We start from the raw sequence: 19143 nt of genomic DNA, 5'->3' as shown, positions 1-19143 counted from the left end.
GTATCATCCTTGACAGTTTACATAATTAAGCCTCATGTCACTCAGAGTAGTGAAAAGAATTTTTACCTCATGGGTCTCCACATTTCACCTGGTCAGAGCCATGTGTCCTGGACTCAGGAACTTACTAGGAGACCTTTACCAACAAATTAGATTCTCTAATTCCAGTTCCAACTTGAGGATCACACAAGGAAGTTAGAGATGATTCTTCATCAATGGTTTAAAAAAGGGGGGGGGGCTAGATTCATTACCAAGGATGCTACATTTTCAGAGAAACACAGTTTACTGGTAAGTAACCAGGTTCCTCTGAGGATGGATAGACTTACATCAACCAGCTGGTACAATAGGCGACTGTGTGGCTGGACCACTGGGAGCTGGAGAGGGAAGTCAAGCCAAAAATAGTAGTTGTAGGAGTACACAACCAAACTGAGACTCTTGGCAGAAGGCTGGTTCCAAGTAAAAACTGTGTTATGGAAAATCGTAGAGGGAAGAGCAGGTGAATGGCCTGCAGGGAAGGGAAAGAAATTAACACACCCTACTATGTGCCAAGCACTGTGCTAGAGACTTTACCAAAGTTAGCTTCTTTAAATTTCACAACTACCCTGTGAGGTAGGTATGACTCCCCATTTTACAGCAGGACATCCCAAAGACAACAGTCATGGCCATCCTGCCTCTGAATAACCTTTAACATGATAAGGGCTAAGTCCAACTTCCATATAGTGGGGGAAAATATACAATCAGTTAGCCAAGTAAAAAATATTCTCGGATACTGGTTGGTCCATTTATTTCATGCCAGAGACACAGTGAACTGTTGACATTGTCTAACATCCTGTAGCCTTTCCATGTGACAACAGCGAGGAAGGTGCAGGAAGGTCGGCACTCCAGGAGAGGAAGAGTCAGAAGAAAGCATCAGCTGCCACCAAGTCTAGAGAAAAGCTGGGGGTGATTTCTGAAACTACCCTATATTCTGCAGAATTTGAGGAAAGAAAAGATAATACGCCCAAGTTTTAAATTAGCTAGCCCTTCTGGTGAAAATGACCATGTATATAATTTAAGTTCAGGCTACTTTTACGCAAAGGAAGCACTGAAGAAAAACTGCAATGAGATAAATAGCAAATTTGGATAAACAGAAGCTCAATAATGGAAATGAATTCATAATCAGGTTGTGAAGGCAAAATAGGGGAAGGGTAATTGAAGAAGACACTTGAAAAGAAATGAGTCGCTCCAACAGGAGAGAGGCAGAAATAAAAATGGAAGAAAAAACCCTGTAAAGGTATCAACACAGATGTATTTAATGAAAGCAACTAATCAAGTGTTAGAGTTAAGGAATGAAAAAGAGTAATTCATAACAGATTGTAAATTATTTCAGTTTGTGTTGTTAAGTATTTGTTACAGACTGATTCCAGATTGGGTGAAGAACCTCTACCCTACAACACAAGGGTATGTGCTTCTCAGTTCACTTTTATCCTGTAAGTGATGGTTTCTACATTCCAAGGGGCAGGGGATGATAACGCAGCATTTAACATAGGACATTTGGAATACAATATCAGAAAGGTTAGACCCCTTTTATTTTTGAGACAGGGTCTAGCTCTGTTGCCAAGGTTAGAGTGCAGTGGTGCAATCATGGCTCACTGCAGCCTCAAACTCCCGGGCTCAAGTGATTATCTCACCTCAGCCTCCCAAGTAGGTGGGACTACAGGTACGTGTCACCACATCTGGCTAATATTTTTTTTTTTTATTGAGATAGGATCTCACTATGTTGCCCAGGCTCAGAGGAAATTTAGATCCTTAAAGCTCTTCCTTGCATCCTACCTTCAGAAGCTGGGCCCTGAATGAAAGGAATAACAAACACGCAAACCTAGTTAATCCTAGGTTAAAACCCTGAAGGGCTGTTAAGGTAAATCATTCCCTCATCTGCGGCTTTGCAGAAAAACTCCAGTTTTGCTAAGTACTGGAGATCAGAAACAGAATCATCATCACAGGACATAAGCACTCAAAAAAGTACATGAAGCAGGTAACAAAAGCGATGTTCACCCATCACATGTAAAGTCAAATTTCTAATTCAATAACACTCCTGTGAGTAGAAACAGAACAATTTCTGTCACTGGGGGAAAAACAACTGAAATGGAACAGAGAGTATTATATAAATCTATAGTTTATATAGGCTGTGGCAGTAAAATGGTTTTGAAGCCTTGCTAAAATCAGTGGATCTGGGCTTAATACTATAAAGTAGTACAGGTTCAAGTTCAAGTGAGTGGGCAAGGCCAGGCGCAGTGGCTCAGGCCTGTAATCCCAGCACTTTGGGAGGCTGAGGTGGGCGGATCACTTGAGGTCAGGAGTTCAAGACCACCCTGGCCAACATGGTGAAACTCTGTCTCTACTAAAAATACAAAAATTAGCCAGGTGTGGTAGTGCACGCCTGTAGTCCCAGCTGCTCCGGAGGCTGAGGCGCAAGAATAGTTTGAACCTAGGAGGCAGAGGATGAGATGAGCCAACATGACACCACTACACTCCAGCATGTGAAACAGAGTGAAACTCTGTCAAATTAAAAAAAAAAAGAAAGGAAGGAAAGAAAGGAAAGGAAAGGAAAGGAAAGGAAAGGAAAGGAAAGGAAAGGAAAGGAAAAGGGAAAGGGAAAGGGAAAGGAAAAGGAAAAGGGAAGGCACAGGACAAGGAAAAGGAAAGGTAAAAGGAAAAGGAAATGAGGAAGAACCTCCCCCGAAGGAAGGATGAAGAAAGAGCCCTTCCTTCTTCCTGACTAGCCTTCACGAAATATAGATCGAATTACTCTCCCTAAAGCTAAAGCCCGAAAAAAATAAGAAGAACGAAATAGATAATAAAAATACCCGACAACATAAGAATAAAAGAAAGAAAGTGAGTGGGCAAGATGGCACAGGCTGTGGTTTCTGAAGGGAAACACTTCAGGTCTTGCTCTAGTGGTAAAACTGCCGAGGGAACCACCAACCAAGAAGGCTGATTCTGCTCATCTTCGAAAACGAGTTTACAACTGCCCCTCACGATTCATTAATTTCTCAGTAAAGTGTTGAAACAACCAGGAAACTAAAAAGAACAAAATTAGAAACCAAATACCCTATTCATTCTTTACACCAAAGGAAATTCCTGATGGGTTAAATGATATTAGAATATAAAAATGAAAACAGAGAACTAAAGGAAAGACAGGTAGATAATTTATAATCTTGAAGTGAAGAAAGACTTTTGGAACCTTTAAGAAACACAAAACTTAGGCCGGGCGCCGTGGCTCAAGCCTGTAATCCCAGCACTTTGGGAGGCTGAGACGGGCGGATCACAAGGTCAGGAGATCGAGACCATCCTGGCTAACACGGTGAAACCCCGTCTCTACCAAAAAAAATACAAAAAACTAGCCGGGCGAGTTGGCGGCGCCTGTAGTCCCAGCTCCTCGGGAGGCTGAGGCAGGAGAATGGCGTGAACCCGGGAGGCGGAGCTTGCAGTGAGCTGAGATCCGGCCACTGCACTCCAGTTTGGGTGACAGAGCGAGACTCCCGTCTCCAAAAAAAAAAGAAACACAAAACTTAAAAGAAAAAGAAGTGTATAACAAAGATATACCAGAAATAACATCAAAATGGGGGTAAAAATCTGCAAAACATACGACAAAAAAACTATTTTTTGTTTTTTGCTTTTTGAGATTGAGTCTTGTGATTCAATCTCAAAGCTCCGCCTCCCGGGTTCCCGCCATTCTCCTGCCTCAGCCTCCGGAGTAGCTGGGACTACAGGCGCCGCCACCTCGCCTAGCTAATTTTTTTGTATTTTTAGTAAAGATGGGCTTTCACCATATTGGTCAGGCTGGTCTAGAATTCCTCATCCCAAATGGTCTGTCCACCTTGGCCTTCCAAAGTGCTGGGATTACAGGCGTGAGCCACTGCACCCAGTCAAAAACTAGTATTTGTAATATACAAAAAGTCCTTATGAATTGTAAGAAAAAGCCCAACCTAATTGTACAAGATCCAACACTGTAACAGCCAGTTCACAAAAGAAATATAAACAAACAGTAATTGACACTTAACTTCACTAATAATTAAGACATGGTATAACAAATTCTAACAACGTTTTACCTATTGGACTGAAGATTAAGATTGAAAATATTGTGCTGAGAATACAGGTAAACAGACATTCCATAAACAGCTGGTGGGGGTGTAATGTAAAACTTTTGAGGGTGCATTTGGTAATATCCGCTAAATTTTCAAATATGCATATCATTTTGATCTAATAATTATATTTCTAGGAACTTCTACAGAATTACTCAAAAGATGCAAGGATGTATATGAAGTTCACTACAGCAATGATTGCAAAAGTAAAAACTAAAAATCTAAATATCCATCAAGAATGGGGCAACAAGTTATGGTATATCCATAATGTCAAACATACACATTTTTTAAAAGAATGAAAATTTGAACAGAGGTTGTAAAGTGATGGCCCAAAATGGAAAGGATGTATTATCTGGCCAATAATTTTTAAAAATAAAATACATATTATTAACTTTGTAGTATATATAGAAAATGAAATTTGAAAGACTAAAAGCCAGAGCAGTTGGACTACAGGGACTTTTGCTTTCTGTTTTACCTATTTCTGTGTTATCTAAATTTTTACAATAATCATTTTACAATGATCTGTTCAGTGGAGAGAAAAACATAAAACTTTTAAACTAGTTTCATTAGCCCGAAAGGTAGTCACATTAGCTAGTATAAAACTGCCTTGTCAGGTAGCTTGTGAAATGTGCCCAGCCTTCCCAAAATGTTACTTAAGTGATGTTCTTTTATAAAATCTGCTAAAAGAAGGTAATACAGAATCCTAAGGAGTAAATTTAAGTCAATCCCTATTATAAAGCTAAATTATGACAAAAGTCCTAGATCTAATGTAATTTTCTTGTTTCTTCAGAGAATAAAACAATTTCTAACCTTCCAGATTAAGCAAGCATTTTTGTTTGTTTGGATTTGTTTTTTTTTTAATAGTTGTCAGAACTCGGTTTTGCATTTGGGGATACATGACATTTATAACAATAATTTATAAAATACAAACTATATACACAATATTCTAGGAGAAAAACCATAAAGGAAAGCAACTTCTGCTAATTTTATTAGTTGCCTAAATTTGACTTTTTAAAATTCACCTTTTAAACTGAAGATACATAATCAAATTTAAAATATAAACATAATAAATGACGTGTATTTAATCTATAATGTTATATAAACTCAAATGTCCTTTTTTTTTTTAATCTAACCCTTTGGAAAAGTATAAAAAGCTTACATTAGTTTATGTTCAAAAGGGAAAAAAAAAAACCCTTATATGATAATTTAAGAAATGTTACATCTATTTCAGCCTAAATCAAGCCAGAAAGAAAGCAAAGGCTGCATGGATTTACAAGTTATACAGGTGGGAACGACTGACAGTTAACCTAACAAGATTCAACTCTCCAAGTAAATACCAACAATAGTTAAAGAGAGGCAAGAAGTCACAGAAAGCAACTCAGAGACGACTTCCTTAAGTCAATAAGAATGAGTGTATATGTTCAGACTAAGAGTAAGACAGACACTTGAAGAGCCATCCACTTAATTCAAAGACATGAGAAAAGTGACGAGCTTTCTGCCATATTTGCTCAAAAGGCTCATGAGAATCTAAACCTATAGGGCCTATAATCCTGAAATACATAAAGAAACCATGTTACTACACTCGAATGTATCTGAGTAAAGTACACTAAATTATACATGAAATACACTAGGATATTATTTTTTCTTTGTAAACAGTAACTAAATTTTCACTTACAATTAACTGAAGGAACTTCATTACTAAATCAATAAAAAATGCAATCGAGTGTTTACATGTAAACCAGGTATTTTTCTTCTCCTTCAACAAAAATGTTAAGTCCAAAATGCCAACATACAAAAGAATTTACACATTATTTTGATAGAAGCTTCTCCCCCCCAAAAACATCTGCTAATATCAAATGCTAAGCAATGAACTTACAATCATTTCAAATATTACTAAGAAGAGCAAATGTGTTAATATTTAAAAGTCCAAAAGTTTTTAAATTCTTCATATGAGGACCATGATCCCCTTCTGGTGCTGCCTCTATTTTAGACATTCTGAAGCCCCAAGAATATACACCAAATTCTCTCTATCCATTAGTAAACAAGATACAGAACTCTTACAAGAACATTGTATTCTCCTGGGAATCTAGAAATGCATATTGGCAAGATGGATTAAATTACTAAACTAATCATACCATTTGCCCAGAAGACAGGCATTATCTAAGCAAACCTCTCTTTCAGTCATAACACATATAGAAAACATTTCGATATGAAGTCAGTGAAGGAGAAGTGTCTTGTGATTATCAGCAAGAAATGGGCAGATGTACGAAAAAGAAATACATTAATGAGAACCTCAAGAGTAACTCTTCAACTAGTTTCTTCATTAAAACTCGAAAAAGAGACACACTGAAGAATACAACTAGCAATATGAAGACCCACGGAACGTAATTATTACTGGTTGACAAGACAAAGTCACAAAAGTCACCTAGAAACAATTCCTTGACCAACAGCGACATATTATGGGAATAAAATGTACATCCCTCGACCTATATGTATTGATTAATGACATTGCGAAGCTGGATGCTTCTTTAAAAGATTAACTTAAGAAGAAATAAATGTAAAACATGTATAATCACTGTCTTCAAAAAGGCAGAAGTGTTTTTTAAAAGTAAACACATTCTGTATTAAAATTCTATGAACAATACTGCTTAGATTCTGTAATCTCAATAGCAAAAAAGAGTTACCCCAAAGTATCTTAAAAACACATTAAGGGACAGGTACAGTGACTCACACCTATAATCCCAGCACTTTGGGAGGCCAAGGCAGATGGATTGCTTGAGCCCAGGAGTTCGAGACCAGCCTGGAAAACATGGCATGACCCCGTCTCTACAAAAAAAATTAGCCCGATGTGCGTGGTGGCTCACACTTGTAATCCCAGCACTTTGGGAGGTCAAGGTGGGTGGATCACCTGAGGTCAGGAGTTTGAGACCAGCCTGACCACTATGATGAAACTCCATCTCTACTAAAAATACAAAAACTAGCCGGGCATGGTGGCATATGCCTGTAATCCCATCTACTCAGGAGGCTGAAGCAAGAGAATCGCTTGAACGCGGGAGGCAGAGGTTGCAGTGAGCCGAGATTGCACCATTGCACTCCAGCCTGGGCAATAAGAGCGAAACTCCGTCTCATAGATTCATTCATAGATAGACAGAGAAAGAAAGAAAGAAAGAAAAGAAAGAAAAGAAAGAAAAGAAAGAAAAGAAAGAAAAGAAAGAAAGAAAGAAAGAAAGAAAGAAAGAAAGAAAGAAAGAAAGAAAAGAAAAGAAAAGAAAAGAAAAGAAAAGAAAAGAAAAGAAAAGAAAAGAAAAGAAAAGAAAAGAAAAGAAAAGAAAAGAAAAGAAAAGAAAAGAAAAGAAAGAAAGAAAGAAATTAGCCCAATGTGGTGGTATGTGACTGTAGTACTAGCTACTCAGGAGGCTGAGGTAAGAGGATCTCCTGAGCCCAGGAGGTCAAGGCTGCAGTGAGCTGTGATTGTACCACTGCACTCCAGCCTAGGCAACAGAGAGAGACCCCGTCACAAAAACAAAACAAAACCACACATAGTAAGAAAACCACATACTAGAGATGTGGTCTTCGGGTTCAAATGCAGAGCTCCCTGACCTGAAGTCAGCATCTAAAGCACTCACTTCAGTAAACTTTTGTCAGACATTCTTTACTAAAATAACCTGGAGAAAATCAGTCATTTTCAAACTGAGTATACCCACTTCTCCAACTACAAAAACAGTAGTATAAGTTTAAGACCTGACAAAAGAACTAAAGATTGTCATTGATGTGTCATGCTGCAGAGGACTTAAATTGAAGACACCAGCACTTACATATAATTAGCTTATAAAAGCAAGCAGTTAATTAAAACAATGCTATAATGGCACTTCAAATGTTGAATGCTATAGACTTAACGTGTTTGAATCAGCACTGCAATCTGAAATTCTGCCAAGCCTACCACTAGACAAGTCTTTGCCAAACAAGACTCACTTTTATTTTCTCCTCCTGCCTGACCTACTTCAGACTAGAATCTTTCAAACATATAAAAGAAATAATATGTAGATGGAAATGCTTAAACCAAAGAAAAAATAAACAGGGATATATTCTCATCTGAAAAGTCAGGAGGTTGGACCATGAGACCACTACGCTCCTTTTTAGCCCTAAAGCTTTATGATTTATTGTGATAACACCAAGAAGTTCACCACAAACAATATAAACTTTGGCTTCTAAAAGTCAGTGATGATGGTTTGAAAAGGGGGAAAGGGGAAATAATAGATGGATCATCTGAAGCAGGATCAGCTACCAACACTGACGACAAAAAAAAAAAAATGAATGACCTTAATCAGGTTAGAGTTCTATGCAACAAAAACTGAATTCCTAAGGCTGGGGATTATTTTCCTCCTTTTCTCCCATATTCTGTGAAAATGTTTATTCTCAATCTGTGTGTGTGGTACTGTGGAAGTACTAAGTTTAGGCAACAATTTTGTTTTATTAAAATGCTGATTTCTTCTCACAGTTTTTCACATAAACTCACGAAAATTAGGTATCTTTATATTCAATGACTTGTCTCCATTTGACAAAATTAAAAGAAAATTTCAATTGGTAAATATCCACTTGAACAAACAATACTCTTAAATTTAATGCCAAATATTATACTACGAGCAATTCAAGTTGTATGTAAATAATGTACTTCACTAATACTTCATGTGCTCTTCTGGGCCCACATCAGATCATTAGAGCAGGCAAACTGACTAAACACTTCTAAGGCTCAGTTTCCTTGCCTGGATTTAAAAAAAAAAAAAAAAAAAGAAAAGCGTCTTACTCCTTCCTTATCACGAAGATTAAATGAGATAATGTGTACAAAGTACCTAGCACAGTAACATAATTGATTACTGCTGCTGACTTTTATTATAAACCTAAGTTAGGCTTTTGGTAGCATTCTGAGATTCATTACGGGTGGCAAAAATAAGTTTTCCATGTGAATCTATCTAATTTCTCGAAATTTCTAAGATTTATTCCTCCAGAGAAAATGAGGTTTTTCCTTCACTTCAACATTTCTAAAAGGTCACCAGATAAAAACTTTCAAAACAATTACTTAAAAGCCCTATCCTTATTCCCTTTAAGAACGTTTTGATGGGCATCAAAAAGAATCCCTTTCCCCCATGCCACTGACCTCCAACATCTAGGCTCTGGCCTGTACCAGATGTTGAGGAAAGTGTCAATGTATAATAAATATTTATACAATTAGAAATCAGAGCTTTACAGAGGTGTCACCTAACAAATGCATAAACGGCTAAGAATCATTCCAAGTGTCACCATCAAGACCACCAGAGTATCACTGGAATCATCATTAGGATTATGTCTGCTGCTGCTGGGATATCACTGACAAGTATTTGAAGCACGTATGTCACACAATCTCCAGAAGGCCTCATACAACAGTAAATTGTTGCTTGTTAAATAATGTTATATTAAAAATGGCTACTCACTGAAAAATTATCTTAAATTCCATTGTTTAGGTGCTTCTCATATTTAGACATTCAGATAAACAATCTACTACATAGTGTAATTTTAATTCCAAATTACTCTTTCCCCTTTTGCTTCAACTCCCCTTTAAATATCCTATGCCATGTCTTTCTATACAACACAGGCACTTAAAAACAGAAATGCCTAAGCTATTTAGGCTTTTGCCATTTTCTTCTCATCTTGCTGCAATCACGTTTTAACGGGATATTTAATTATAGATTATACCATAGATTTACTGCCTTTCTTTGAAAATAGGAAACTCTTGGAGTAATTAAGAGCTACCTCGTTCAGAAAGTACTATAGAAAAAGAAATTCCAATCTCTCAACACGAAATTTAAAAATTCTTATAGAGAGGCTTAGCCTTTGAACAAAATATATAATAAAAAGCTTTCCTGTTCATGAATATGAAAACATTTCTTACTACATGGCTAATTCAAATTGGGGTTAAAACAGTGAGTCAGAAAACCTTGCTCTAAATAGTGATCTGATGAGGACATTAAAGAGTATTTGATTTAAAAGTTTTTTTTTAATCAACATTCTTATAAAACCTAGGCATCTACCTAGTTCAAAGTATATTCCAAACACTTAGAATTCTGTTATAGGAATAGCTAATAGTGTGATGTACAGCAGCCATTAACAGTTGCACATTAAAAAGAAATAGCAATAAAAAGATGGACACCCTGAGGTCAATGATTTCCTCCCAATAACCACACAAATGTTCCAAAAGCAAAAACCAAAAGGTGATGATAATTACTACAACATGTTATGTTAACCAACCTCCCTAGTCCCGCGCAATGAGCTCACAGAAGTCAGGATGTGCACAGGCTGTATCCTTCGCTGTTTCCATTCTTGGTTTAAGATTTCCGTTCTTTCCAAAATTTTCTGACGATTGGAACTAAACATACTCTTTAAAAAAAAATGAAGGAGAGGAGAGGAGAAATTGTTCATCGTTAGAAAATGTGTAACACCTCTAAAGCAGATTAAAAATCTAGTGTATTCTCAAAAATATCAAGAACATTTTCTTAGGTGCATATAGATTTTACACTATAGTTTCCCAAATTCAAATAATACAAAAACACCACATCTACTATTTTATTGCAAGTGGTTAGAGAACAGGAAACTATTGCAATGCTTTGTTGACTTTGTATGTGTGTGCGTGTGTGTGTGTGTGTGTATTTTTTTTTTTAATCACAATGACTTTAAAGACATAAAATCATGAAATGCATCCCTTTGTATTTAGGTCCTGAGTCTGCACATGCAAATAAAAGTATACTAAACAAAGACTGATTAATATGCATGGCATAATGTTAAGACAGATCAAGAACCTAAGCTTCCAAGTATTCACTTATCTTATGTAAATACAAACTTAGCTAGAAATATATTATTTTAAATAAAAACTTATTGAACTTAGGAGAGGAAAAAACCTATCCTTAACTGTATATTCATTTTTCACAAAAGATAAGATTATACCTTTACTTCATCAGCTCGTCTGAACCTCTTGAGCTGTCTCAGTCGCATGTACTCTGATTTTACACGCTTCCGCCAACAAACTGGTCCCTTCTCAGATCTCTTCCCAGTCTGGCCCATGATTATTCTAAAAGCAATGGTTTCATATTAAAATCACTAATCTAACCAGCCTGAATATGATCACCTGTGTTTTAATCTGCAGCAAACTAACAATCAGTGAAGAAATGACACATATTACACTGTTGGTATTTGCAGAAAGGTGCTCATTTGTGCTGCATGGTTAAATCCTTAAAACATTTCATTGAAAGTTTAAGTTTTTATTTAATACAACTTTTAAAATATACTTGTATTTACAAAAAATCTACACTAAATTGCAGCCATATTATAGGAACATGATCCCATTACAGGAATTAGGTATACTATATCACAACCTAGTTTTTAACTCTATCAGATCCACATTTGTGGAGGGAAGAAAATATAAAGACATAGGATCCTAAGTTTTTCATCATTAAATTAGCTGTTACAGGAGCAAGACATAATGGAATATAACTGAAAAAAGTAAATCCAAGAAGAAGTAAAATTTACAAGCAGTACTAAAAGTAGAAAACATATAGTTCACCATATAACAAATGTACAAAAGTACTCTCTCCCCACACACTTAACCATGCACCTCTCCTTAAACACTGTGATAAAGTCTGTATTTTTGCCTCTTGTGCCACCTTTATTAACACGAGGGGTTTCTGCTATCAAGCAAAAAGAGGAATGCAGGAAATGCAAAGTAAATTATTCTGCCTTATCTTTAGTTGCAGGCTCTAAGAACCAATTATGTTCAAATGCAGGGACAGCTTATAGTTCACCCAATGTCTAATTCATACTGCAGAGTCCTCACCTTAAGTCTAAACAAGCATCTTTTTCTAGAACATTTTCTCCTAAAGTATTAAAATCATACTGTACCTTCAAATTATTAGCAGGACATTCTCTGTCAGGCTGTGCAAAGCTTTACAGGCCACACTAACAATTTGTGCTTTATCTTAAGAACAATGGAAGCCACTTTTAGTGTTTTAAGTAAAAGGGTGTGAGGTGAGGGAGTAAAAGAATAACTGCAACCAGGTTAGACGCTGCAGCACAGCATCCCGACAAGGGGTGACAGAGGCTTCTACACCACACTGGCAATGACAGGGAAAAGGACATGAATTCAAGAGTTGCTTAGACCAGAACTTCCACCAAATGATGATTTAAATACGGAAAGTGAAGAAGGTGACTTTCTGGCTTGAACAAATAAATGAGTAGGGCAGGCTTCACCTATTTGTTTACATAAAAACCTCATGCACAGAGAAAACTGCCTAAGATTTAGACTAAGAGTCCCGAGGTCAGTGGGTAACTTTCTACAGAAATACTCAATCACCAACAGGTGACAGAGAAAGCAGATGGCTGTTTACTCAGAGCTGTAACAAATGGGCAAAGAAATTCATTTTCTCAAGCATGTAATAAATAATTATGACCCAAGCAGTTTATACAAACTTGAATAAAACGAATATACAAATATTATTAAGTCCTTGCCCCTATGGAGCTGATATTCTACCTAAGATAGAGGGAAAAATATAGTATGAGATAGACAGATGTACTTCAGTATCCCTGGGAAATTGGTTCCAGGACACCTCTCGAAAACCAAAATCCACAGATGCTCAAAAGTCCCTGATACAAAGTGGTGTAATATTTGCATATCACCTATGCATAGCCTCCCATATACTTTTTTTTTTTACTTGGCTTCCTGGGATATGAGACTCCCATGTACTTCAAATCACCTCTAGATTACTTATAATCCCTAATACAATGTAAATGCTATGTAAATAGTTGTTATACTGTATTGTTTAGAAAAGAATGACAAGGAAAACAGTACAGACATGTTCAGTACAGATGCAACCATGCTTTATTTTTTTCTGAATATTTTTTATCTGCAGTTGGTTGAATCCATGAATTCAGGATCCATGGATTTGGAACTCACAGATGTGGAAGGCTGACTGTTCATACGAAAGCACTTTGCGGGAAAGAAAAGAATATTAGGAACTGCAGAAGGATGGCAGGAAAGGTAACAAGTGAACTCAATCTTAAAAGTTGAGCTGGGCCGGGCGCGGTGGCTCAAGCCTGTAATCCCAGCACTTTGGGAGGCCGAGATGGGCGGATCACGAGGTCAGGAGATCGAGACCATCCTGGCTAACACGGTGAAACCCCGTCTCTACTAAAAAAAAATACAAAAAATTAGCCAGGCGAGATGGCGGGCGCCTGTAGTCCCAGCTACTCGGGAGGCTGAGGCGAGAGAATGGCGTAAACCCAGGAGGCGGAGCTTGCAGTGAGCTGAGATCCGGCCACTGCACTCCAGCCTGGGCGACAGAGCGAGACTCCGTCTCAAAAAAAAAAAAAAAAAAAAAAGTTGAGCTGGATTTCAAAAGGCAAAGAAAGAACCTAAAGGAATCTTAGGTCTGAGCAAGAGAAAGCTGGATAGGGGGCAACTAAAGTCTGGCTGGTAGACATTTAACAAGGATGGACCTGGAGAGTAAAAGTCACAAATTAAAAGGACTGAGGACCTGAAGGGAATGAAGAGATAAGAATGGGCAGGAATTTGAGTATGCTTGACATAAAGAAGGCTGATGAAACCACCAAGATAGAACTATTCCAAGTGAAAAGTTTCCAAGTGTGGCCTTGCCTGCGAGGTGCTAAAGTTGAGTAAAGCTGAGAGTCATTCAGATTGAGAAGACTAAACTCAAGATGACCCCAGCTTTGCGGTAAAGCAGAAAATGGTGTTAGGAAGGCAGTAAGGTGGGACCAAAGGACATCAAAGATGGGAAGAAACTGGAGCCTTATTTTTTTAAAATAATTTCATGACAATAGTTTTCTTCCTATCTGCTAGTTAACATGTGAACTTAACTAATTCTCTGCAAATTACTTAAGACCACTTAGCACTTCAAAGGCCTAGAAACTAGAAAGAAAAAGGAATCAGATAAAAAGGAATGATCTGTAGCCTCATTCGCTCATAGGCTAATCACCTCTAGTCCATCTGTTGCCTAGACAAATTTCTCCTTGGAGGTATCACCCCTGTGCAATAAGGCCTAGGGTAGCAAACGTGTTTCGTTTTCACTGATGTATAATGTGGGTGTTATTACTTTTTTTTTTTTTTTGAGACCAGGTTGGAGTGCAGTGATGCAATCTCCGCTCACTGCAAGCTCTGCCTCCCGGGTTCACGCATGAACCCGGGAGGCAGATGTTGAGGTGAGCTGGGATCATGCCACCGCACTCCAGTCTAGGCAACAGAGTGAGATAAGACTCCGTCTCCAAAAAAAAAAAGATTATCTTAAGGAGTGCGCAATCTAGATCCCTCACATGTACAGCTGCTCACAATAGGGTTCAAGTGCCTATGAGAATCTAATTCTGCCACCAATCTGACAGGAGGCGGAGCTCACCTCCTGCTGTACGGCCCAGTTTCTAACAGGCCACAGACAGGTACCAGTCCACGGCCTGGAGATTGGGGATCCCTGCTTTAAAACTGTCTCTAGATTACTAAATACCTAATACAATGTAAATACTACGTAAATAGTTGTTAAACTTTTATGTTTAGGGAATAATGGCAAGAAAAAAGTATGTACATGTTCAGTACAGACACTTTTGTTTCTTTTCAAATATTTTTACCTACAGTTTGCTGAATCTTAAAATGCAGAATCTCATTTACAGAGGGCCAACTGTACAGGAACATCTGAATTAACGGAAGATGGGCTCTCATAGCCTACTTTATTATCACCAACAGCATCATCAGAAAAAGTAGAGCTTCCTCCATCCTCTCAGGTTTACTGAGGCCCCAGGACATGGCCAAGACACGCCTTCCTACCTACCTCTCAAGTGGCCAGGTCACACAAGTCCAAGGAATCAGCACTGTTCTCTATCAGATACACCCCTACTCCACTTGTGAGAGGTCTTTACCTAAATCAGACATTCCTGTCCCTCCTTACCCAGCTGCCAATAACTGAATAATTTGAAAAAAGTCCCATAGGTATTGTCAGAGCCCTTAATGCTTCTTTAAAAATTCTACCTAAAGCATTTGCTAAATCAAGGGAATAACCACCTATGTGGTCTGGCCAAATAAATATTTCTGTTTCTATTTGTCTAAAGAAAACATAAACTACATACACTATTTATCCTTCTCAACTAAATTAATAGGGGCAACTTTGACTCTTAACTGAATACCAGGCTAAGTAAGGTCAAATCCAAACCCAACAAGATGTAAGTAATATGATTACAATATTCTCAATGTCCCTCCCTTTTAAAAATGTTTACTTCACAGCAAGACTGCCCAAAAAAATGTCAATTTTGATAACTCTCCAGTCTTCAATAGTGCCTGTTTGTATAAATGCTTTGAAGGCAGCTGTTAGTCTCATTTGGCAATTTCACTTATTTTTAAAGTTACAATCCATTGTTTCAATATACTGAAATTTAAATTAATGGTAAATGACATTTTGTAGGTAAGGATAAGAAAAACAATATAAAGAGAACTCAGACATAGAGATGTTAAACTATTGGTAAGTGATAAAAATTAATCACTTAGAAGCAGATCCTATGCCTGAGGGGGAATACAGAAAACCTGTCCCTGTGAAAAGGAAGACCATGAAAGAGGAATTCAGGAGAAGCAGGTACACAGTGCCATGCACCAGGCACGAGAATCAGGATTCAAAAGAGACAAGATCAGAGATGGCAAGGAGAGTTCATCTCGCACAACCACTTTGAGGGTTGTGTCCGTAAGGATTCTTGGCTTTAGGCCAGGCCATGTCCTAGCTCAGCAAAAAGAGTGCTGTCATGATTAATAATGCTTGTTACAGACATGGGGCAAAGAATTGGGGTAGCAGCACTCTCCAAATCAAATTCAAATAATAAACTAAACTAACAAGAGAACATTTAGTCCTATTAATTCTAAGTCCTATACACAGTATTAAACAAAAAGGAAGAGTTTGGACTCCAAAGCTCATTACCTGGGTTCAGATCCTTCTCCCACTTAGCAGCTGTGTGTGAAGTTGACCAAGTTACTGAACGGCTTTGTGCCTCACTCTCCTCATGAAAAAAGGCTAATTCAAGAGTACCTACCTCAGAGTCATTATGAGAAGTAAATTTATTTACGGTGCATAGACAGTGCCTGGCAGATGGTAAGCACTCTATCAGCATTAAAAAAGTAGTGGCTATCAGCCGGGCGCTGTGGCTCACGCCTGTAATCCCAGCACTTTGGGAGGCTGAGGCAGGTGGATCATGAATGAGGTCAGGAGTTCAAGACCAGCCTGCCCAACATGGTAAAACCCCATCTCTACTAAAAATACAAAAATTAGCCAGGCATGGTGGTACGTGCCTGTAGTCCCAGCTACTCAGGAGGCTGAGGCAGGAGAACTGCTTGAACCTAGGAGGCGGAGGTTGCAGTGAGCTGAGGTCGCGCCACTGCACTCCAGCCTAGGTGACAGAGCAAGACTCCATCTCAAAGAAAAAAAAAAAAAGAAAAAAGAAAAAAAGTAGTGGCTATCAGCTACATAAACGGCTGATGAATGATATCAGAAATTACAACATTTATATTAAAAAGTTAACTCAATATAAAGACTTTTAAAATGAGAAACTGTATGCAAATAAAAACAAAACAGGATGTCAGGGGATCTCAGGATAGAATGCAAACTATACGGCAAGTCTAACAGTATTATAATTTTATGAGATAGTCTCATGGAAGGAGCAGGAGGTCGGGGGAAGCTAACCTACAGAACTTTGGACAATCTACACAGTACTCTAGCTGGTAAATTTGTTTCTCATAAGGGTACCAGTCTGTAATTCTGAAAGTACTCTACATGTACACTAGGGTTAAACAAATACGTAAATAAAGTGTAGATAATGTGAGCCAAGTTTCTCAATGTCACAAAGAAGTTACAAATAAACAAGGGGTGGTGATGAATTAGTCAGATATATCAATATGAACTCACGTTTATTTCAAAATATATGCAGATAGATAAAGAAACACAAGTATGTATGCACACGTAGGTTAGGTGAAATACATGCATTTCCAGAGTCTGTCCACCAGAGGGCCTGGAAGCAGTGATACCCCAGGAGCAATAAGCATACCCAGCACCCAAGACTTTTGTTTCTAAATACCACCCTCCAATAAATACAAGGAAGCAGAGTCTGGAGAAACAGCTGATTCTAGGGTTGGGACAGGGAAACAACAAGGCAAGCCAGCAGCAGAAGGGAAATGCTCAAAAGATGAAAGGACAGGGATAGGTCCAAGACAGGAAGCAAACAGAAGAAACTCTAGTGGCCAAAGCTGGAATAATTTGAGCCGCAGAGTAAGTCAGAACAGTATTAAAACAGAACAAAATAATGATTCATAAGTCTATGATATAAATAAGTGATTAAATAAACAAATGGAGGAGAAGGAACAATTCTTCCTGACAAGAATTTCAACTGATACATGAGTGTATGTCCCCATTCTAGGACGTAGAATTCAATTTCCTTCCCCCGAGCTAGGTTCAGTGATTCACTTCCCAAGGAGAGTCTGGAAAGGGAAACAGTAATGTTTCTGTGAAAAAACCCATAGCCATTAACACGAGCAATGGTAAGTACTGCTGTTATTACGTACTCCCCGATGTGATGAAATGAGATGGGGATTTCACCTCTGTGGTATCCTTCCCCCAAACCTCAACCCATAACCTGAGTCTAATCATAAGAAAACATCCGATAAGCCGAAATCAAAGGACATTCTTACAAAACATCTGACCAACACACTTTAAAACGATTAAGAGGTCATGAAAACTAAGGAAAGGCTGAGAACAACCACAGATCAGAAAAACTTAGAAGACATAACTAAATGAACTATGGTATCTTGGATTGGATCCTGAAACCAACCAACCAACCAACCAACCAAAGAAAGACATTAGTGGAATAACTGGAAAAATCCAAATAAAGTCGAGTTTGGTTAATGACAACATACTGATACTGATTTCTTAGTTTTAACAAATATACCACGGCTATATAAATCCAAAATTATTGCAAAATAGGCCAGGCGCAGTGGCTCACGCTTGTAATCTTAGCATTTTGGGAGTCTTGCGGCAGGTGGATCACGAAGTCAGGAGTTCAAGAGCAGCCTGGCCAATATGGTGAAACCCAGTCTCTACTAAAAATACAAAAGTTAGCTGGGTGTGATGGCGGGCACCTGTAATCCCAGCTACTAGGGAGGCTCAGGCAGGAGAATTGCTTGAACCCAGGAGGCAGAGGCTGCAGTGAGCCGAAATCACACCTCTGCACTTCAGCCTGGGCAACAGAGCGAGACTCTGTCTCAAATAAATAAACAAATATTCCAAAATAAAGTTATTTTTTAAAGTGAATTAGGTTACACAACAACCCAATGTAAAAGCATTCATTTTTTAAAATGACATTCACTTTTAGAAGTGATAACAGAAACAAATTTTAAAATCTAAAAATTTTACATAAAATGTTAAATATGAAAAACAAAAAATGTGAACAGATTAGATTTAAAAACATATAGGGTTTAAAAAAAAAAAAAAAAAAAAACAGGTAGTGGCCGGGCACAGTGGCTCACGCCTATAATCCCAGCACTTTGGGAGGCCGAGGCGGGCGGATCATGGGGTGAGGAGATGGAGACCATCCTTGCTAACGTGGTGAAACCCCGCCTGCACTAAAAATACAAAAAATTAGCCGGGCGTGGTGGCAGGTACCTGTAGTCCCAGCTACTTGGGAGGCTGAGGCAGGAGAATGGTATGAACCCGGGAGGCAGAGCTTGCAGTGAGCTGAGATCGCACCACTGCACTCCAGCCTGGACGACAGAGCAAGACTCCGTCTCAAAAAACAAAACAAAAAAAAAAAACAGGTAGTAATTAAGAGAACTTGTACTTTTTATATTAACTTTTTTTTTTTTTTTTTTTGAGGCAGGGCTTACTCTGTTGCCCAGGCTGGAGTTCAGTGGCCCAACCATAGCTCACTACAGCCTGGAACATCTGAGTCCAAATGACAATCCCAGCTT

General features: G+C 38.2%; 1 protein-coding gene across 9 annotated transcripts in view; it reads right to left on the bottom strand.

Annotated features, from left to right (window-relative positions):
• The window catches only part of EZH2 (enhancer of zeste 2 polycomb repressive complex 2 subunit), a 73984-nt gene that overhangs the window by 29645 nt on the left and 25196 nt on the right, over positions 1 to 19143 (bottom strand). For 4 of the 9 annotated variants that reach the window (XM_030932933.1, XM_030932939.1, XM_030932938.1 and 1 more), the window contains exons 2-3: positions 11097 to 11220; positions 10404 to 10532 (exon numbers count right to left, since the gene is read on the bottom strand). The exons of 1 other annotated variant lie outside the window; for it this stretch is intronic. In XM_030932933.1, the coding sequence (XP_030788793.1) occupies positions 10404 to 10532; positions 11097 to 11213 (246 nt within the window). In that variant the 5' untranslated portion in view covers positions 11214 to 11220. Of the gene's footprint in view, positions 1 to 323; positions 503 to 10403; positions 10533 to 11096; positions 11221 to 19143 lie in introns of all 9 variants that reach the window. 4 more of the 9 variants (XM_030932935.1, XM_030932940.1, XM_030932934.1 and 1 more) reach the window with 3 other exon arrangements.

This window comes from Rhinopithecus roxellana, chromosome 6, assembly GCF_007565055.1.
Source record: "Rhinopithecus roxellana isolate Shanxi Qingling chromosome 6, ASM756505v1, whole genome shotgun sequence".
Lineage (NCBI taxonomy): Eukaryota > Metazoa > Chordata > Mammalia > Primates > Cercopithecidae > Rhinopithecus > Rhinopithecus roxellana.
Note: the sequence above shows the minus strand (reverse complement) of the source record. Positions and strands in the feature narration are given on the sequence as shown.